We start from the raw sequence: 21748 nt of genomic DNA, 5'->3' as shown, positions 1-21748 counted from the left end.
AAATTAAGACCGGAATCGGAGAATCTAATAAACCACCAGCTTAGAGTTTTAATAACTCACTTGGTGGGGGGTGAGGACAAATGTTTGGAAGGAAAATCACCTTTATGCAAATTAATTATTTTTGCTTTATTGAAATAAGAAGTGCTAGTTGCAGTATTCCACATGGCGCGAATGCGTCAGGCTGCACAACACCGCGCTCTCAGACCAGACCCTTAAAGCCTTACCTCTCTGAACTGGTGGTAGAGGCGATCACACTGGTGAGCTCCGATGGTGGTCTCCGGGAGGTAGACCGGAATGGTTGTGTAATTCACTACTTCGTACTTATTCTGGACCCTGAACAGAAAGAGAAAACGTGCAGATCACAGCCCCGACCTCCGGACCCCGACCCAGAAGTGGCGCCCCTCACCCGCCCCCCTCACAGCCCTGCCTCGGGGAAGCTGGCGCTGGGCCCCGGTGCCCAGGACGTGAATGACTGACCTACAACGTCTTCCCTGCCAACGCCCTCCCGAAGGCTGGAATCCTGGAAATGACAGGGCCCAACCTCCCTGCCGAGGCCAGACTGCTAGGCACGGAGATCTCCTTACCTCACGATGCATTCTGTCTCCTAAGCCTCCCGAAAGGCTGCTTCCCTGGGGTACTGATAGTGCTCAGTGGAGTCACCCAATCATCCCCGGTGGTTCCCTATCACCCCCAGGATCCAGAAATGCTTGGCTCAGCATTCAAAGCCCTTCCTAACACGGCCCCCTTCTGCCTCTCTGGTCTTCCCACACCTCGCTCCCCAGAACCCTCAGACTCCTGGCTGTTCCTCCCACATGACCCTCCTTCCATCTCTTGGCCCTGGGCATCCTCTCTGGCCATCCCCAGGCCTTCCACTGGAAGACCTTCCCAATGCCCCTGAATGCTGGTGCCTTCTCTCTCCTGCCCATCCCTAATTTACTTCCCTAAGAGCAGGAACTGCCTTTGCCTTTCTTCATAGCCCCAGTTCCCAGCAATGCTGGCACACAGCAGGTGCACTGCCTTGACCAAGAAGAAGTCAGATCCCTCCAAATATCCCTATCACCCAGCCCCTGCAGCCTCTCAAAGGCTTCTGCTCAATGAGCCAATGTTTCAAGGCCCCTCACGATGCTGATGACTGGGATGTCTCTGGGCTCATTCCTGCTCATCAGTGGCCCTCACGAAACATGGCCCCAGATGAACCCCGAGCACAACACTCCAGTGTAGACTTGAGCTTGACCCACTGGCTCTGCTTCTATCCCAACAACAGCAGCCACCACCCAGGGAAGAACCGCTAGTCCGGCCAGCCACACTGAAGGAGGGGGCAAGTCACACCACTGCCGCCACCCCAACCACCCTGCAGCCACGGTCCAGGGGAGCCACCCTTACTGAGACGTGACTCCATACGCGCACTGCCACTGAAGACCCAAGTCCTGGACGCCCACAAAAGGCTCAGCATCCAGACGGGACGGGGCTTTGGCCAGTGCCGCTCCCATCGGAGACGACGAAGGACGATGAGGCCTTTCCACATGCCTGTGAGGTCCTATCCCCGCCAGAGTGTGAGGTCCCGGAGAGCAGAGACCACCCCAGCGCTCAGAACCCAGCAGGGGCTTCGTCAGTGCTTTTCCCTGCATACACTCACTCCCTAACACTTGTTTCTACAAACTTCTGGGCAGTCGCTTCATTTTTTTTTGACACCAACTACTTACTGCCTTAACAAGGTAACACCCCACTATCCTGAACCTCAATTTTCATGGGCAAGGACTTCAAAAACTTTGAACCCGCACCACGCCCTCTCCAATTCAGGCTCTGAGGCGTCTCGGGGGTCTGCCTGCCCACCCATTCACCAGTCAGGCTGCCTTCCCACGCAAGCTCACGGATCCTCTTTGGATGGAACAGGTGCTGAAGGAATGGCTGATGAACACAGGATGGGAGAACAGAGGGGCACGGGCTCCCTCTGAGAGGGCTGCCCCCAATGCTCACCATGGGTACAAGGCTACACGCATGCCCGGCATACCAGACTCCCTCCCTCCCTACCCAATATACCCGGCTCTCCCCAAGGGAAGGCCCTCACCCCTCCTTCCTGGCCCCATCGTCCCCTCGGGCATCCTTCTTTCAGTTCGAGATGAAGTATCAAAAGACCCTTTTGGCGGCCATTAGCACCCTTCAGGGGCCTGAGTCTTCCCAGCCCTCATTCCGGGCCCGGGACACTCGCTGGAATTTAACCCTGCCGAGGTGAACGGCCAGTGTGCTAAAACTCCAAAGACAGGCCTGTGAGTCCCTTTAAAGACAGCCGCTTTTCTTCCTCGTCAGGAGAATCTGTGGCTCTCTCACCAAGAAGTTTTGGGACCTTTCCCTGAAATGGTGGCACCGAATAGAGGAGACGCCAGACTTGGTTTCCTTCAGATCGAGGCTCCACTTCCGTCGTGTGACTCTGGGCCCGCCCTGGGCCTCCCTCTTCTCTGCAGAATGCCCCCAGAGCTGTCCCAGGGACCCTCACAAGGAGGGTTCAAATTAGAAAGCAGATATGACAGTGTCCAATTACCATAAGGATGGATCCCTGAGAAGCTGAGAGCAGGCCCAGCTGCGCACGTGTGTGACACCTGCCTTCCCTGTCTGGCACCACCTGCTCACACAAGCCACACTTCTGCTTGAGCCTCACACCCCAAAGTGACCCGGTCAGGTCCTTGCTAGCCCTCGTCGTGCTGGGAGAGGACGCCGTCAACAAGACGATCCAGCGCCTGGCGCGGCTCTACACTGAGCAGCCACACAGAGAGGCCACGGCTTCCATCGCTAGCGGACATCACTGTGGCCATCTGGCCCTGGGGCCAGGGAAGCAACTACAGAAGTGAGGGCTCGACCCATCAGCCGCACCCTCCAAAGACCCTGGCATCCTCGGAGAGCCGCGGGACTCTCATCAGGGCCTCAGCCCGGAGGCGAGCCCACGAGCATGCGCATGGACGAGCTGCTCCAGGCCTCCTCGTGAACCAGCGGGCACAAACACAGGGCTCTGCTCCCAGAATTCCCAGCAGGTTTGGCGTTGCCTCTGCAGCGAAGCCTACCGAGACCCCAGCTTCCTAAGTCGGGAGGACGGGTGCAGGTGGGGATGGCAGCCTTCACGGCACTGCCTACAGAGGGAACGGGCTGGCCCCCTCGTGGTCCTGGTACGGGGGTCGCTCCTCTATCATGCCCTAGATCAGGAGATGCACAGAGGCTACAGATTCTGGGGAGGGAAGCCCCTCGGGTCAGTCACAAGCGTCCTCGTCTCAGTGCAGACGGACGGCACTGTGGCATCCCTGCCTGTGGTCAGGAAGAGCACTAGGGTTTGGGGTTTGCCCACGTGGCAGAGGAAAGCAGACAGGGACAGAGTCTCAAGCTTGCCTTACACGTCAGACAGGCCCAAAGAAGAACCTCCCCAGCTTAAAAAGAACAAGCAGAAAAAGTGACCGAGGGGCAACTGGCAGGGAGGTCAGGACATTTATCCACAAGCATCGACTACAGGAACGATGCTGAGCAGCAGTGAGCTGGGCGAGTTGGGCCACGGAGGCTCCTGCTAACAGCCACACCTACTCTGAGCCCGAGTCCAGCCAACGAGCATGTGCCGGCTGGCATCGGGCTAACCAGCAGAAAGCAAGCCGGTCCTGGCCCTCGAGACTCCCGCACACACAAAGGACAAAGGTGGAAAGAAGCGTGGGGGCAGCTGGGCCTTGGGGAGCTGACCCATGCCAGGAAGAGGATGAAGAGGCCGTGGGCTGAGGGTGAACACAGAAATCCAGGTACAGTCTGAGGACCGTGAGGAAACGAGATGCCCCAGGTGGGCTAGCCCCACCCCAAACCAGAGCTCTGTGACCCCAGCCCTCTGAAGGCTCGACTCCCCCTGCTCCAACCCCGGGGCAGCCCTCCCCTGTGGTCTCTACATTGAAATAAGCCTGACGGAAAGTGGCCTCAGGTGGGCCCCGTCTCCTCATGCCGGGGCTGCGTCTCTTGTCCCCCAATCTGTCCTCTGCACAGACACCAAAGGGGTCTCCTTAAGTGGCGATCTGACCGTGTCACCCCCCATCATCTCCAGGATCAAATACAAACTCTTTGGTTTGGCTTTTAAAGCTCTTCTCCAGCTGGCCCCAACCTCTCTTCCCAGGCTCATTTTACAGTACTCCCCCCTAGTACGGCCATGGAGAGAGCGCCGGGCCTGGAGCCTCAGGTAATGTTTGCAAAACCTTAGCACAGCACCCAGCACATAGTAGGTACCATATAAATGCTTACGCCCTTCCTTTCCCAAACTTCACAGTCTAGCCACAGTAGGCTTCTGTTTCCTTCCCCAGCAGCTTCTGCCTCTCTGTTGGCCACACACCGCAGTTCCAGCAGGCCTCCACTCCCTTCAGGATTCGGCTTGAGCAGCGGCCTAGACCCTCTCCCGAGCCCCCACAGTCACTCCACACGTGCTCATCAATCAAACATGGTGCCTCCCTGTCTCGGGACAGGCACCACTTGGCTTTTGTTTGTCTTCCTATGCCCCAATGGGGAGGCTACGTGGCTCAGTGGATAGAGCCGGGCCGAGAGTCAGGAAGACGAGTTCAATCCAGCCTCCGATGCTTACTAGCAGTGTGACCCTGGGCAAGTCACTTCACCTCCATTTTCCTTAAGCCACTCCTGAATCTTTGCCAAGAAAACCCCACAGACAATAACGGCAGGTGACAGTCCCCATGGTCACGAAGAGCCAGCCATGACTAAATGACTGCAAAGCAACAAAGATGCCCCATACCTAGCCCAGAGCTTGGTATGGAGTAGGAACCAAACAATTGCTTGTTAGCGGATCAACTTCTAAAGATTTGGGGGGAAAATATAACAATTACAGGATTTTCCCCCCTTTTCCTAGGAGTTCAAAGCCAAGGAAATACCCCAGATCAGGGCCCAGAAAGAGAATGGGTATAATTCTTCACTACATGCCTGCATCTGAGCCCCAGGCAGGTTTTACAAGGAGTGGCAGAGGTGGTCTAGCCCTGCCCCCCCCCCCCACTCCTTCTCTTCCTCCTCTCCTCTCCTTGAGCATACCATCTTTCCACTGGTCCCCTCTTCCCTGGGGGGCTTTGCAGAAAGGGCAGTTTTCCAAACCCTCAGGTAAGAAGGCAGGCCTGGGAGGCCTGGTGGTGACAGAAAGCTAATGTTCCCTTTCTGGGAATCATTCCCCTCATACTGAAGAGGCTCGTCACACAACACCAGCCCTCGCAAAGACTCTGCCTGGGCGATTTAAAGGGGGGCACCACGGCGATCTGCACTGAAAATGCAGGCCCCATCTCCATCATTCAACAAGTAAGCCCAAGAAACGCCTAGAAAATGTGGAGGATTTGGGGAACCTAGGCAGGCCCACAGCTCCATCTACATGGAGACTGAGGGGAATGCAGCCCACAAGACCCTGATGCTGACTGAAGGATCTAACTGCTCACAGCTCCCTCCTGCCTGACAGGGACGCTGGTGCCACAAAGCCCCAGGGCACCCCTGCCCAAAGCTGTCTAGGCTGGGCAGCCCCGGGGGGCAGCACTGGCTGGATTAGGCACCTGCCTACAAGGGTGACGTACTCACCCAAGACCCGCCAGGCCAGCAAACTCCTGCTGGAAACCAGGCTCCAACATGCCACCCAAAGGCCTGGGAAAAGCTCGGCTGCATCTCCTCACTGGGCATAGTCTACGAATCAGAGTGAAGCCGAAGAACATAGCACAAAACTCTGGGGTCAGAGGGGCTGCTTCCTCATGGACAGAGGCCTTGTTTTACAAATGGGAGCGATCGCCCTAGAGGACAAAGGAAGGCCGAATTCCTGCCCTCATGGCCTGGCCAGCCACCCCAAGGCCAATGAAGTCCCAGGTGGTGGAAAGGAATACATGGCTTAGTGGGCAGTGGCGAGACACACAACCACAGAGGCCACCTGGGCACAGGGAACCAGGCCGGTCAGGGAGCGGGCCCATGAAAAGCAGCCTCCACGCCCAGCTGGATGCTCCCACCAAAGACAGAGGTCACAACAGAAATAGGGGCAGGGAGGACAAGTTCATCCTCGGTGTGGGGCTAAAACCAGGGGTGCAGACTCGTGGCGAAAAGGACCTGCTGGACATCAGCATCCGTGGTCACTGGAAGCTGGCCACAAAGAGATGCCAATGCAAAAGAACAAAGCAAACGCAAAGAAAAGAGCAGCTCTGCTCTTGTTTGGGGGAGATGACAAGGGACTGAGGACACATTCACTGAACCGTCCGTGCCACATGCCAGGCAGGCTTGAGGAGGACTAAGGACAGGGCACGGGCGCCGGGCAGAGGTTCCTGCACTGTGCCACTATAGGGGACGCAGAGGGAGAAGACGAAGCTGTTCACAGAGCGAACAAAGGGAAATGAGGCATCAGCAGAGAAGAAAGCGGGGTGGGAGCGAGAGGAGAGGGGGCTGTCAATAAAGAGGGTCCGGGACCACACGCAGGAGCACACCCCACGGAAAGGACCACAGAAGCAAAGGGAGCAAAGACTAAAGCAGAGGAAGGGCAGAGAGCTGAAAGGGGTCAAGGGTCCGGAAAGAAAAGGCCGTGCACTGGGCGCTCAAGACACAGACGGCTGTCAGTCCAGCCACTTCAACAATGAGTGACAGATGGTGACTTTTGCTCAATACTTGAAGGTTGGCAAAGAGCAATTCTGGAAGGGAGGTGCTTTTCTCTCCATTAGACAGATGAGGAAACTGAGGCAGAGAGCAGTTAGGTGTCAGAGGCCCCATGTGATGGCAGATCCAGGGCTCTATGTAAAAGTAATCTGGAATGATGCTAAGAAAGCAAGTATAACATCTGTGCCCTCTGACCGAAAGACACCAAGGAGGGCAGTGACAAAGGGCAAGGTGTCCCAGCCACACTCCTAGGGTAGCAAAGACCGGCAGAAAAAGCAGATGTCCACTGACGGGAGGCGGCACATTCATACAGCGGGAAGGCAATAAAGACTGTGGAACCATTTGGACGGCAGCCACGCAGCCACAGCCACAGAAACGAGGTGTGTAAGGATCATGGCCAGACGTGGCCCCAAGGAAAAGGAGTGAAAATGCGCCTCCTGCCGCACTTGGCAGCGGGAGGGACCATGGAGGCGGACCCTACCGAGGACACCAGCCCTTTGTGGGGATGGTTAGCTTTGCTTAATGCTGGGGACTCGATGAGGGAATGGCTGGAAGGAGGTATTTTGGGAAATGAAGCATCATGAGAGTGAAACAACAAAGAACGGTAAAAAAAAATGCCATGATTTTCAGGAACCTCAGAGAGAAGAGTTTTAGGCCAGTGAAGAAACCAGGTGGCAAAGGGCTTACAAAGTGAGGGGTGAAGGATCAAGTGAAGGCAAGGAGACCCCTTCTAGGGGCCTGGCAGTGAAAGGAGGGGGCCAGAGGCCAGGGGAGGACCTCAGGGCTTTTGTTTGGTTTGAGTACGTTGGAGGTGCAGGGCATTAAGGTGAAAAGAACAGAGAGGGAGCGACTGGCAGGGACGGTGGGCACTACTGTCAAGGGCTGGCCTCGGCAAGGACAAGGCCTCTTCCTCAGAGACAGGACAGGATGGGCAAAGATGTCAAGGTCAGGAAGGGAAGGAAAGGACACTCCCAGGTCGATCCTGCAGGAGGCCAAGAGGCTGAGAATATTCCAGGCCCAGGGGACAGAGGCTATGCTAGAGAACAGAAAAGAGGCCTGTGTGGCTGAATGGGAGAGCAATTGGCAAGGTGGGGTATAAAAAAGAGGGTCCTGCTGTGAAGGCTTAAGGGCTAAAAGGAAGAGTTTAGTGACGGGGAGCCCCTGGAGTTTGAGGGGTCAGGCCCCAGCAGCTAAGAAGAGGATGAGGGTGTGGTAAGAGGCGGCAGGCCGGAGCTCAGGAGGGGAGAAGGGGGCGTGTGGCTGAGAGAAGCTGGGAAGGAAGCCAGCTGGAGCGGAGGACATCAGGCATGAGAACCTAAGCTAACAGGAGGAGGGCAGCAGCCCAGACCACCCAGGCCAGTGGCTCTGCAAGGACAGAGCATCGAGTCTGCCTGGGACACCCAACCTGACGGAGAGGAGGGCCAGAAATCCAGATGGAGGAAGCGTTTCTGAGCCGAGGAGGTAGATGGCTGAACTCTGGTAAGAGCACCAGACTGCACTCTACTCAGCGGAACCAGCTCTCTCCATTAAGGAAGTCTGGCTGTCTTCTGACAGAAGGCAGAGGCTGGAGTGCAGACGGGAGGGGGAAAGCTCACTCCCATATCATCAGAAGCCGATACGAGATGAAAGATGCCATGGAAGACATCTCGTCTGCGGCGGACACTTCCCAGGGGTTCAGCCAACAGCCGAGCATCCTCCAAGGCTGTCTGCCTGCTGTTTTCAGCATCTTCATGGTAGGAAGGTCCTGCAGACCACCTGCTGGGGGTGTTGACCCTGGGATGACTGCCCCCATCTGAGAACACTGCAGGGCCTTCTCAAGGACAATAAGGTCAGTTAAACGATCTGCTCACCATGCACAGAGGACAAAGAAAACAGACGAATACGTCTGGTACAAAGTATGGCACACAACTGGATGGACGACCCATTGAGGGGGGTCTATCTCATCCTGGTCCCAGGTCAATTCTACCAAATGTTTAAAGAACATTTGAGAGGAGGAGGGCAGAGAGCTGCCAGTCAGAGGCAGTGAAAAGGAAATGGTCCTGGGAAGAACAGAGAGATCTCCTTGGTTCTCTGTTCCACTGGAAGAGTTGGGAGATTCTGGGGGGCAAAGTAGCTGTGATGACACCTACGGGAAGGCCAAATGAGATCAGGAGGACATAAAAGAAGACGAGTCCCGCCTCCTTTGCAGAGGCTCTCCCTACTCACCTCCACCTGAGAAAGAACCTGGGAGAGCTTGGAAAAGGGACACCAAACACCCTTTTATGTTCATGTTTTCTCCCCTCCCGTCTTCTGCACAATTTCATTCTATTTCTAGAACATTTATTCCATGACACTAATTCATTTTCTTCCTATTTTTTGTCGATCCCAAGTCGGTCTCAACAATGCTCACTTGAAAGTTTTTCCAAAGCCTGGCAGGGCAAGCCTTCAGGGTTCAGCATTCCAGCTCGGTTCTCCTTCCCCATATAAATCCAAAGATCATCTGATGCATTTCCACCCAGGGACTTGTCGGCATTAGAACTACAACTGCAGAACTACAAGCACAGAATTGAGCCTGTGCTGCCACGGTCCCTACACTGGAGCCTCCTGCGCGCGCAGGCTGTCCCTCTCCGTGGTCAATCCCCGCTCATCAAACCCGATGATGTCCACAGAGCCCTTATCCTCAAGCTCCTCTCCTTTCCTCCTCTGGGTTTTCTACAATTAACTTCACGATGCCTCTCTCCAGGGCAGAAGCCACCTCATCCAATGCCCTCTTCTCTCCCTCTGAGCACAGGAAACCCAAGGACAAGAAGGGATTTGCTCAAGGTCACGCCCGTAGCACGCAGGAGAGATGAGATCCCTACGGTGTCCCCGGAGCCACCAACTGGTGAGGAGGATAGAGCCCAGGTTTCCCTCTTCTCTTCTCCCACATTTACCTCTCTTTGCCTCTTGGCCCTTGCTTCTCTCAGATCCTTCCAGCACATAAGCGTCTCCTGAGAGCCCAAGGACAGGCAGCGTTACACACTCTGAGTCCTCATGTCCCCAATAAAGGCCCTTTCCTGGGGGGGCGTGGAAGGAGAGAAGGCCCCTGCCTTGATTCTCCCAAGCTGATGTTTAAATTGTAGCTGCTTCTTTGACATGCAATTTTCTACGTGTATTTAAAGCAGCCTCTTGTCAGTCTGCCCTGGCTATCCCGGGTCACTAGCTCTGGAGCTTCACTACAGCAGGAGGGAGCACTGAGGAGAACACCAATTTTATCCCAAAGACGATGAGAATCTTTGTGAAATACGAGCCTAACAAAGCCTGCCTTCATTTCACAAGATCAGCCTGATCTCCATGAAGTGCGGATTCCCCCGCCAATCCTCACCGATCACCCCTCTGCTCACTCCCAGAAGTCTTCACGTGCACCAGTGCAGGAGCTGTCACCAGGGCCTTGTCTGCCCCTGCCCCCTCGACTCCTGACCAGCTTCGTCGGGAAGCGGGCCTGAGTCTGTGCCGTCTTCTGCCTTTGGCCAACAGCCACCACAGGGGCCGCCGACAGTGATGGTGACACGGTGGCTTCATAGCTGTGCAGGACCAAGGCGCCCCCAGCTTCGAGGCTGACAAGGGCTGGGATCCCAAGGGAGGAAACAGGTGAGGCTAGCAGGTTCTAGGTCCTTGTGTCCGTTTTACTGTCTAGCAGCAGGCTGCATGCCGCCTTATAGCTACTGCAGCCAATTTCCAGAGGGCCACTCTATGACTGCATGGATCAAACAGTGGCTTGGAACATTTGTGGATCCAAAAAGACGTTCACCACAGAAACACCACGTAAACAAAGGAGCAGCCTGGAACCAAATGTTACGATAGGCGATAGAATAAATTCAAGAAAGCTCTGCCACTCTGCATTCTGTTACCTCAAACTGCCGCCTCCCTACTCCATGTGATGCTTTTGGGCACTGGGGCCAGGGCATACCCCTGACAGAGTGCCCTCCAAAGAGCTCGCTGAGCTCCCTCGCCATTCCCAAGCACAAGAATAGACTCACAGCTTCCTCAAGTGGTGGAGAGAACGGTCATCTTGCTCCAGCCAAGGACCTTTATCAAACTTGACATAGTCGAAATCTTCCAAAACCTAAAAAGAACATCCGACGTTAAACTGGGTTCAACTCACCAAGCGTGTATTAAGAGTCTACTAAGGAGGCACTGGGCCACCCCCAACCCCAGCACACTGCCTGCCTTCGGGCAGCTTCCTTCCAAGCAGCTCAGGAAAGACTTTCTGAGGAGGGGCCCCTGAGCTGGGCCTTGGAGGAAAGGAGGGCCTCATTCAGGAGGGAGGAAACAACCCATAAACCACCAGAAAGCGAGTTTCCCTATTCCAGATAGCTCCCTTATTCATTAGTCTGACAGAATGAGTGGCTAATAGCTTTGTCAGCCCGGGTTATGTCTTCATCTGATGACAAGCCCTACTTGTGTCAGGTCCAAACCCTCTCCTCAGGTCTTGTGCCCACAATCTTCCCCCCAAGAGCAGACGATCCAGGGAAGCACCTCTGATGAAGGGGCCAGCCACGTCAGCCTGGCTGAAGCAGCGAAACCCGGGAGGGAGAGACCATGCACGCAGACGAGGCAGACCCTGTACCACCTTAACCCCAATCCTCTCAGGTCCCACTGGATACAGCCCAGGACCCTGAGGCCTAGATCCTCAGGAGGAGCCGGCCTTCCAGCCTGCTGCTCTCAACCTCCTCCAGCTGAGCCTGGCCAACGGCTCCTGTACTTACTGAAGCCCTAGAAAATTCTTGCCACCAAGGCCCCCGGCCCTGTCCAATGGTTCATTTTTCCAGTAGAAATGACATGAAAGAAGAGGCCTGACCATCTCCTTTGCCCTGCACCCTAAGGACCTTTCCATCTGACCCTCCTGGAGAGCTGGAACTGTCCTGTATTTCCAGTGCTCTGCATACAGTAAGTGCTTACTAAATGCTTCATTCATTCCCATGACTCAGCCCATTTCCCAAGAAGGCAGAGGCCACCGCAAGGCCAGGACTCTCTTCTGCATCCACTCTCTCCTACTTACATTGAGCCAAAGATCAGGACAAAGCCTTCGCCCTCACTCCCACCTCTCCTGCCTCCAGCAAACCCATTTCCCTTTTCCACCGGCTATAAACACACTTGGGTCTCCATCTTCTCACTTTCGGTGCCAAACCTCTGGAAAAAGTAAGATACTTTCCACAGCATTCCTTCTGCATTAGCTCTAGTGCCTTGGGATGCAGCATCTGTCTGCACCTCTCTCCTAAAACTGTGACCTCAAAGGTTACCAGTAACTCCCTGAATGACCAAATCCCAAGGGCACTCTCCAGTCCTCTCTGGAGCATGACCTCTGGACCACGTTCTCCCCACCCGACTCCCCAGAGCGCCCAAGAAGAGGTAGGTAACAGTTTCTCTGGCCTCTACCCCAACTATATTCAGGCTCAGCCCCTCCAGAAAGACACCAAGCAGCAGTAAGTGGACCTCCCGATTCCTTTGTAATAAAAACAAAGCATCAGTTCCCAAATGAACTGGGAATTCTGTACAATGACACAGTTTCGGTCCCCGGTTCCAGTGACGCTGGCCCAGGACCGGCAATCACAAGGTCTAGGCCACTAGCTGAGAGTCTGACCTGGGCCAGGTCATTTACCTCTGGACCTCAGGTTTCTTATCTCCAAAAATAAAGCGAGAGGAATTATCCAATCCAAGCCACCTTGATTAAATACTGGAGATACAATTAATAAAAAGGAAGCCAGTCCCTGCCCTCAAAGAACTCACAATCTAATAGAGCAGAGGGGGCCAAAGGCCAGTTCCCCCCTCTACAGAGGAAGGAATTGGGAGGAGCTCAGTAGTCCACCCCCAGTCCTCTAATCAGAGCCGGGATCAGCCAAGGCTTGGCCTGCCTTTGGGTGGGGAGTTCAGAGGTGACGAGCCTAACCTGGGAGGGGACAGGCACCAGGCAGGGCAGCAAGAGGAGGTGGGGGCGGGGAGAGGAAGGAAGGAAGGGAGGGAGGGAGGGAGGGAGATAGACAGGGACAGGGGGAGAGGGGGGGAGAGAGAGAGACAGAGAGAGAGAGAGGAGAGAGAGTGTTTGAGAGTGAGTGTGTGTGTACACGTGCGTGCCCGTACATGCGCTGGCCCTCCCAACCACTCTGTGAAAGAGGCACTATTTATTATTAGGCCCATTCTGAGGATGAGGAAATGGAATTATCTGACATTCAAGCATTTAAAATGTGAACTCATAATTTAACCACAAAAGGCAAAATTAAAAGTTTTCAAGGATGAGACGGAAAACAAAAACTTGTCCATCTATTTTAACCCTTACCTTGTCCACATCCTTCGCTTCCTTTGCTGTATATTGTAAAATCTCACAATTTTTACTATAAAAAAATAAAATAAAGTAAGTCAAATTCAGTTCAATTCAAATCCTTTCCAATCTCCCACGAACGCTCCCTGATGATGCGTAACCTAACAAGGTTCCCACCGCCAGGAGACTCCCCCTCTTCCTTTGATTCAGGAGTGAGCCCAGTGCCGGGCCCAGACGCCAAGTCCTCCACTCGTCAGAGCAGGAAAGCCGCCCGGACCCTGACAGTGAGCTCTCTCCTCCCTCAACTTCTTTGCTCTGTGTCTAAGCCTAATGGCCCTCTGCTGGTCCTCAGGCTTCCTCTCTGTGACCAGACTCTCCCCTGGCGCCCATCAGTGCCCACTGGCTCCCCATCACCTCCATGCAGATAACCCTAACTGCATGGTCTTCATCTCCCCACTGAATTCCAATCTCACATCCCAACCTGCATATGCCATAGACACCTCAAACTCAGCAGGTCCAAAACCCCCAAATCCTCTCTTCCTCATCACACTGCTCTTTCTGTCAAAGAGAGCGCCCAGGTTCATGACCCAGGAGTCACCCTTCACTGCCAGCTCTGGTCCACGCACCACTTCCCACCCAAATGCGAGTCAGAAGGAGGGGAGTCCCACCTCCCACTCAGTAATCCCGGAGCCCAAGAGCATGCGTGGCAGCCACCTGGAAGAGGGCAGCTCTAGCCTAGCCCCCAGACCCAGAGTTACAGAGGACAGGTGATGGACTCGAAGACCTGAGACTGAATTTCCACCCTGATGCTTGCTCCCTACCGTGAGTCTTTGGACAAGCCCCTCCACACCTTCTCTCTCTGGGCCTCAGTTTGCTTAATTGTCAAATGTGGGGATCACATCAGACAGCCTCTGAGAAGCCATCCTGCTCTAGGTCTCAGACCCAATGAGCTACGTTAGCAAAGGAGACTTCTGTACCAGGAGTTCCCCAGGTTGCTGAAATCCCAGGTTTAAACCCAAAAAACCCCCCCAAATGATCTTTGGAGCAGATATACTAGTATGACGTGTGTGGAATCTTTCAGCACACTTATAGGCAGTGTCTTCTATCTTTAAGGCCCTTCAAGGGACCCAGAACCCCAGCTCAAAATGCCCACAAACTCCCATCTTGGCTTCTTCAAACTAAAATTACTTTTCTCAAGAACCAGCTTTCACGAGAAAAAGATGCATTTGGATATTCGTGGCTGCTACTGCTCTGTCTTATTACCAACACTAACAGTACTACAGAGGACCGCTTTGAAAGCAAACACACACCCAGGGTTTTGGCTGGCCCTCGAAGGCACTACTAGGGCACCAAATGTGTCATCTTGGGAAGAAGATTCTGAGTGCCAAACACTGGATTAAGAACTCAAACCATGTGTATACTGGGAATAAGCTACAGGCACTCCCTAAATCCATTCATTTACTCCCATGTCCTCGACTTCCTCTCCAGCCACATGCAAAGCTCAAAGAACGCTGAGGTTCTTGTCAAACAGTCTTGCCAGGACTTCCCTACATAGGTCTGGTGCCCACACTGGGAGGCCCCAACCCAGGCTATTTTAACAATAACCCTCTTGGGCGTCACACACCAACAGTAATTACCACATACATCGTGGCCACACCTTATTGCAAGGCTGCAAAGCTGCTGGCACCTGGAAGACTGTCAGCCGTGACCTTGTCTGTTAAAGCCATGAACTGGGCGGGATGCAGTGGTCCTCCAGGCCCTAGGGCACATGGCAACCCCTGACCCAAGGTGGAGCTTACAGAGAATCCACCCTTGAAGCCCCACCCCAGAACTTGGCCAGAGCTTATCAAAAGGTCCAAGAACACCAGCAGAGCAACTTGAATGTGTGCACTTAAAATGCCAAGCCAATCAGCCTGGGTTCACACCTTCAGCCCAAAAGAAATTGGGGAGTCCTCCCCAGGGTCATTCAGGCCAACAGACAGAAGGTTACGTGGGACAAAGTTGGGCCTGCCTGCAAGGCTGGCTTAAATAAGAGATGAGGACGCTCTCCAGGGCAGGCGGGTGGCCAGGAGAGTCAAGCTGCTTGACCGACCTCATTTCTGGAAGGAAGGTTTTCTTGTAGGCATCTTCAATGTCCTGCAGGTAGGCGGCTGTGATCTTCTTTTCGTGGGCCTAAACAAACAAAAGTGAGACGTGAGACACGGTGACAGAGGATGAAGCAGGAAAGCCAGTCCATCACCTATCAGCCCAGACACACCAGACTGCTCTAACCCCGCTTGTCCCGGTCACTACGAAGCATATCATGAAGGAAGATGCAAAGAATGTGAGTTCTGAACTAACTGCTTCTCTCCCTCCCTTTGCCCCACCCAGCCACTGTCTGGGTGGCTTGGAATCCGTCTATTACGGCCAGAAGGAACCAGAGAAACACTCTAGCCCCACTTTGCTCCTAAAGTGGGGCAGTGGGCCCTGGGGCCTCCGCCTCTGCCTCCACCTCTGGAGCACTAGCCCTGCCGCCTCTCGGCTCCACATTTAAAGCTGACTAAGAGCCGCTGAAGCTCCTCAGGCCCACTCCCAGCAGGATGCCGGCTGAGCCTTCTCGCTGGCCACACACAGCCCGCTACTACAAATACACAAACACAGGCCAGCGGTCAAGGAATGGTCACAGAAAGTGGGTCAAGTCTCCCCAGAGGACCAATGCATAACTGGGAGCTTGTTTTCTTGCCCAAGGACAAGGCATCCGATAAAGAAAACCTATCACCAACTAGGTGGTGCACGGGTATGTTGGTAAACGACAGAAGGGATGAGGAAAAGAACCATAAAGGAGAGCAAAGAAGCCCACTAAGGTCCTAGCCACTGACTGGCATGGTAAAATCCCAAGTCCTTATGGGGGGCCTGCCTTTAGGGTCAATCCAAAGTACACCTCTGCCACGTCGAGTGGAAAGGAGGGACATGGAGCCCCAAAGACGGATGCTGCTCGTGGCTTTCGGCCAGAGCTCCCCTGAGGCCCAGACAGCCCTTCCCAGAATCTGGAAGGCTGCTAGACTACCTGTTACGTCTGCATTCCAAGAGAAGGGAAAGGGAACAGATGCTCGGCCACCTCACGGACCAGGACATAGGACCCACTAGCAGGAGGAAGAGAGGAGAAAACTACGAAAACGATGATGTAACTGTCCCTCCTAGCTCTCCACAAGACGGCCATCTCTCCAAGTTTAACCTCTCTGGGCCTCAGTCCTTTGAGATAAAATGAGAGGGTGGGAACAGAAGATCTCTGCTGATTCTCCTAAGTCTAATATCCTGGGATTCCTTAGAAATAAAAGGATGAGGGACCACCCACCTATCCTCTTCTAAGGTGCCACGCCCTAAGGGACTTCAGTGAAATAAGCTCAAAGCCCACCCAGCCCCATACGCGACCCCTGCCCCCATGTCACGAAGACAACTCCCAGCACCTTCCCCTAGGAGGGATCCCCTCCCCCAGTGCCGGTGGCTGTTTCTCTAGCCCCCTTGTGCCAAGTGGACACTTCTCAAGAGTGGGCATGAGTGTGTGTAAAAGAACACGATGGTGCTAAAAGGATTTCCAAATGGTGAGGGACGGACACAAAATAAGATGGGCCTTGGACAGAAAGGTTGGATTACATTTCCTTTCTCCTGAATCTTCTTCAGGATCTCGGGAACAGGTGCATCAACATATATAACCAGGTGAGGAGGCAAATACTGCGGGGCGGTGAGACGTTTGATCTCCTCGTAGTGCTCCACGCCTGGAGAAAGGGGAAAAACAGTCAGCCTAAGAGGACACCCGGCCAGCACAGGCAGCTGGGAACACACAAAGGAGATCTAAGTCACGTCCCCACCTACCAAATGTCCTCACAGGTTAGTAGACTTCAGTCCATGTACTCTTTTGGTCAAGCAAACATATAGTAACTCAAACAGCTTTTTCCTAAAAAGGAAAGGAAATTAGGCTCCCCTGAATTACATAGGGGTGCTTTATGACAAGCACTCAAATACATGCCTCAGAAGCAAACATTTTGTGTTTCCATTCTGGTTGTTGTTTTTTTTTAATTCACTTGAAAGGCACACTTAACTCTAGAGCTCTGGTTCACAGCCTTCGGCCACAACTCACAGGAGGCAGAATTCTGGGAAAAAGACAAGGCAAATCGTTCAGCCTCTTGGGGCCTCAGTCTCCTCCTCTGTAAAATGAGGTGGTCACACTGAAGTCCAATGAAGAGGCCTGGCCCAGGGATCAGGCCCGATCAGCTTCAAATCCTGCTTCCGGTTTCCGTGACTCTCAGAGGCTCAGGTTCTCACGTACAAAAAGCTGATGACCCAATTTCACAGGGTTGTTATAAGGCCGCACAGGACTTAGAGAGCTTTCAAGGCCTTGAGCAGTGGTGGGATACCTGGGGCCTCAAGGCCACACGTGGCCTTCTAGGTCCTTGGTTGCGGCCTTTTGATTGAGTCCAAGTTTTACAGAACAAATCCTTTTATTAAGGGCACAGAGACAACCAAGAAGTAAAACTGCTCAGAAGTCTGGATTCAGTCAAAGGGCCACACTTGAGGACCTAGAGGGCCACATGTGGCCTCGAAGCCACAGGTTCCCCACCTTGGAGCTGGAGAAAGATCAGCTGGGATGGTTGCGCAGATCCCAGCACTGGCATGGAAAGGTGGCAGGCACAGCTCTTCATTCCGTGGCCTGTGACCACGGGCCAACACCAAAGGGCTGTTTCAGGCTCACAGAAAATGGCCTTCCCCAGTCACAAAGAGGAGCTGAGTCTTCAGACATGATGACAAGATCCTACCCCCAAGCAAGGAGGGAGAGGGGCAGCCCTGCCACAGGAGAAGGAAAGCGGGCAGAGATTTTACTCTCGTGGGGTGGGCACCAAGAGAGGAAAAGGAAAACTCTCAAGCCGTTTCTACAAAAACAAAAATGGCATGCCCCTGCCGCCCTCTGGGAGCTGACACTGGACTAGGGGGGTAACAGCAGGGGTGGGAATAGAACATGGCCATGACCAGGGCAGGGAGCCAAGGGAGCGAAGGAGGCGCCCGGAGGCAGAAGGCAGAACTTTGAGCCTGGAAGGAGAAGCAGGATCCAGGAAGGCGGGAATAACAACGAGGAGAAAAGGCCTCCCCGGGCCAGGGAAGAGTGCACGATAAGGCGGAGAGGAGCTCTCGGCCGGCGCAGACGCCCCATCGGGGCTCTTGGGACTCCGCCAGCCTGCCCAGGCCCCAACTCACAGCCTGGTCTCCTCCAACCCCCAAAGCACCCCAGCTCTACCCTGCTTCACTCCTGACAAAAGAAACACAGAACAAAGCACCCCAAAGCGGTAGAAGGACAGCTGCTACTAAACCGAGCCCTTCCACATAAACCTGAGAGCGCGAGGCTCCAGTCTAGGGGTTCCTGACGTTCTGGGGCTGCTGGGCTGCTGAAGCGGAAGGACCCAAGCCCCTTCAAACAACAACTTGTGCCTAAAGACATCCCGGCACCGGGGACGCCGCCGGCAACAAGAAAGAAACAGGAGACAGAAGCACTGGAGAGGGCACAGACACCCGAGAGGTCAAACCGCTCAGAGCGCCTGATCCCAAAGCTCCTGCAACGATTCTGCCGCTGGGCCTCTCCCAGAGGACGCTGCGAGCGTGCCCACGGGGCTGTGGGGACAAGGAAGGTTCCAATGGCGGGGCCGACTTACACTGTTTTCGGATGAATCCTTGCTTGAACATGGCCTCCATGAAGACAAAGTCGCTGAAGATGGAGCGCTCCAGAACTACGCCTTGTCCTGTCATCACAATGAGAGTAGCGCTGTTAGGGTCACTGACCGAGGACAGCCAGCGAGGGTCCCCAGCCACCCCGGCAGGATAACTTCAGCCGCCTTGGACAGCCCGACTAGGAGCCCAGAGAAGGGGCTCTGAATCCTGGCTCTGACGCCCCAGCTGGCTCGCTCCAGTTTCTTGGTCAGTAAAATGGCAGCAATGACTCTCACCCTAACCCAACCTCCCTCAAAGGGTTGGGTGCAGAAAAAAGGGGGAGGGCTTTGTCAGCCCAAAAACACCACATACACAAGAAGGGCCCAGCTGGCTTCAGACCCATGATTTTACCAGGGGAGGAAATGCCTCCCACTAGTGCAGCTCAGCACCTTCTCTGCAACCTTAAGAGTTTCGGGGAAGGGGGTAAGGGTGGCGGGGTTTGCAATGACAGGCCCAGGGTCATACAGGCAGGACTTGGACCCAAGTCAGCCTGGCTCAGAGGCCCTGTGCAACCCTTAAGCCACAGAGCCCCTCTCAACTATAATTACAGTGGGTTTAAAAGAATGACCTCCCCTCGGCCGCTCAGAAGAGCAGTATACAAGGCTGACCCTCTGACTCTAGCATTCACCAACATGGTGACTGTCCCCAGTAACCACCCAGCTGTCACTAAAGGAGGGGAACCATGCCCACCTGCCCAGGCCCCAACTCACAGCCTGACACAACGGTAGGAGGGGATTTACAAAATGAAGTGTCCTTCCAGATAAAAAGAAGCAGGGCTGCTCCCAGGATCCCCAGGACCTCCCTCCTAGCCCACCCAGCGAGGCCCCAGATGCAGGCCTCACACAGCAGGTCTACAGCCCCGGAAGCCACCCCTCTGGCCTTCTCTATGGTGCCCGGGGTTCTCCTACCTGTGCTCAGCAGGTGGTCCAGGGCGTCAGAATACTGCAGAAGGCGGTTAGCGTAGAGCCAGGACTGCAGGCGATAAGCATTACCGTCATTACTCCTGGGATCATCATAAAACTTCTCCAAACTGCAGTTGCCGCCCAGCTCTAAACTCAGGATCGTTCCATCGCCTGAGTTCTTCTCGGCATAATGTACGTCGACTTCAGGAAAGTGTTTCAAACCTGGGGATGGAAGAAACGAAGTCACACTTGGCATATCATAGGCTGGCTAAGTTGCGCCTACATGTCCTTTACTTATGGAAAAAAGGACTTGTCAAGAGTCCTGTGAGTTCACCAAATACAGCAACGTTCTTGGCAATGAGACGTGTTACACCTCTAGATCAGCAGTGGAGGACCTTTCCTGCAGACCCAATGATACACGATGCAGGAAAGGATTCTGCTCTCTGGGACAGGGAGGGGAGGGGCTTGGTCCAGACACAGGTAAGTCCTGGGGATTCACTCGTCGATGGGAAAGAATCAGGACGATTCTCCCTAGAAGAAAGGGAGCTCATACCTAGTTTTTCCGCTAAGTGTTTTGCAAGTTCGCTTTTTCCAGAACATATGTTGCCATCCACAGTCACCACTTTGCTTCTCTCAGTGAGTTTCTTGGTGGTTCTCTCCCCAAGTATGTAAGACAAGAGACCATAGCGGCGTTTGCGTTGGGAACCTGTATGAATTCCTGCCTGAAAAAAACAACATCCAACAATAAGAAGACAAATATTCCAGAAAGGAATCTCAAATCGTAACATTCCTCAACTCAGCTTATCGCATTTCAAATCAGCATGTATTAAGCCCCTACTACATACATGGTACTATAAGAGAATGTCCACTACCTTCAGAGAGGTTTTACACTCTAGTGAGTGATCGGACCTATGGGTGTGTGTGCATGCATGCTGTGTGCATAATCCTAACTATAATAGGAATCGATCCATGAAAAGTAGATTAGAGGCAGCAAAGCAAGCCCTTGGTGAGGGCTGAGAGAAAACAGTCTTACTGACTCAGTGGAGGAACTGGCATTGGAGCTGGTCTCTTAAACACAGACAAGAATGCAGCTGGTAAATCGACCGCCAAATATATATTAAGCACTGACTATGTGCCAAGAACTGTGTTCAGCACTAGGGACAGAAAGGAAACTCGAAACATTCCCTGACCCGCACTCAACCTGAGGAGAAAGCATGTATGTAAACTGGTCCACACTGGAGAAGCGGACAGCTACTAAGCTGGGGGGGGGGGGGGGGGTGGCTTGGTGGCACCAGAGTGCACAAAGCACCAGGCCTGGAGTCTGGAAGACCTGAGTTCAAATCCGGCCTCACACCCTTACGAGCTGTGTGACCCTGGGCAAGTCACTTCACCCTCTCTGCCTCAGTTTCCTCACCTGTAAAATGAGCTGGAGAAGGAAACGGTAAACCACTCCGGTATCTCTGCCAAGGAAACCCTCAATGGGGTCACGGAGAATCGAACAAGGCAGAAATGACTGAGGTGGTGGCGTGGGGAAAGACCTCTGGCAAAGCTGCCCCTGGGGGGGTGAGCCCTGAAGGAAGCCAGAGCTTCTCTGGAGCGGAGGGGAGGAGGAAGAATCGTCCAGGGAGGAGAAAGCAGAAGGACACAGAGGTGGAAAAGCACCGGCCCCGAAGTCAGGAGGACCCGAGTTCAAATCCGGCCTCACACCCTTACGAGCTGTGTGACCCTGGGCAAGTCACTTCACCCCAACTGCCTAAAAACTAAAAAAAAAAAAGGCCCACAAAGGCTTGAGCCAGGAGAATGGGTGAACAGCCAAGGGCTCCACGCAGAAGATAAGCCCCCTGAGGGAAGGCCTGGCCTTGGCGTCTAGTCGGGAGCTTCACACACACGAGGTCCCGCACGGACACCTCCGGGACAGGACCGGAGAATCGGAAAGAGGAGGCCTCGGCGGCAAGATCGGGAGCCCTGCCCCGAGGGACCCCCGACCCCCATCGCCCCGCTCCGGCTCCGGGCAGTCGGAGAAACTGAGGCGGGGGCCCAAGGTCACCGGGGCCTCGGCCCGCACCCGCCCACTCACCGCGCGTGGGGCGCCCACGGCCCCGAGCCCGCGCGCCGACACCGACAGGGACACGGCCCAGGCCGCGCGGGGCCTCAGGAGAACGGCAGCCATCGAGTCCTCACGGCCGGAGAGCGACTTGTCCCGGAACAG

At 54.4% G+C, this 21748-nt stretch overlaps 1 protein-coding gene across 1 annotated transcript in view; it reads right to left on the bottom strand.

The window, feature by feature from the left end:
- LOC114027932 (NADH dehydrogenase [ubiquinone] 1 alpha subcomplex subunit 10, mitochondrial-like) overlaps positions 1-21748 on the bottom strand; it is a 50674-nt gene extending 28926 nt beyond the window's left edge. Inside the window, exons 1-9 of the mRNA XM_027842085.1 lie at positions 21617-21748; positions 20093-20261; positions 19546-19761; positions 18583-18669; positions 16535-16656; positions 14994-15073; positions 12920-12974; positions 10623-10708; positions 225-333 (exon numbers count right to left, since the gene is read on the bottom strand). Coding sequence (XP_027697886.1) covers positions 225-333; positions 10623-10708; positions 12920-12974; positions 14994-15073; positions 16535-16656; positions 18583-18669; positions 19546-19761; positions 20093-20261; positions 21617-21709 — 1017 coding nt within the window. The 5' untranslated portion in view covers positions 21710-21748. The remainder of the gene's footprint in view (positions 1-224; positions 334-10622; positions 10709-12919; positions 12975-14993; positions 15074-16534; positions 16657-18582; positions 18670-19545; positions 19762-20092; positions 20262-21616) is intronic.

Source organism: Vombatus ursinus, unplaced genomic scaffold (genome assembly GCF_900497805.2).
Source record: "Vombatus ursinus unplaced genomic scaffold, bare-nosed wombat genome assembly UNPS02004833.1, whole genome shotgun sequence".
Lineage (NCBI taxonomy): Eukaryota > Metazoa > Chordata > Mammalia > Diprotodontia > Vombatidae > Vombatus > Vombatus ursinus.
The sequence above is the reverse complement of the archived record's forward strand: the minus strand, read 5'-3'. Positions and strand labels throughout refer to the sequence as shown.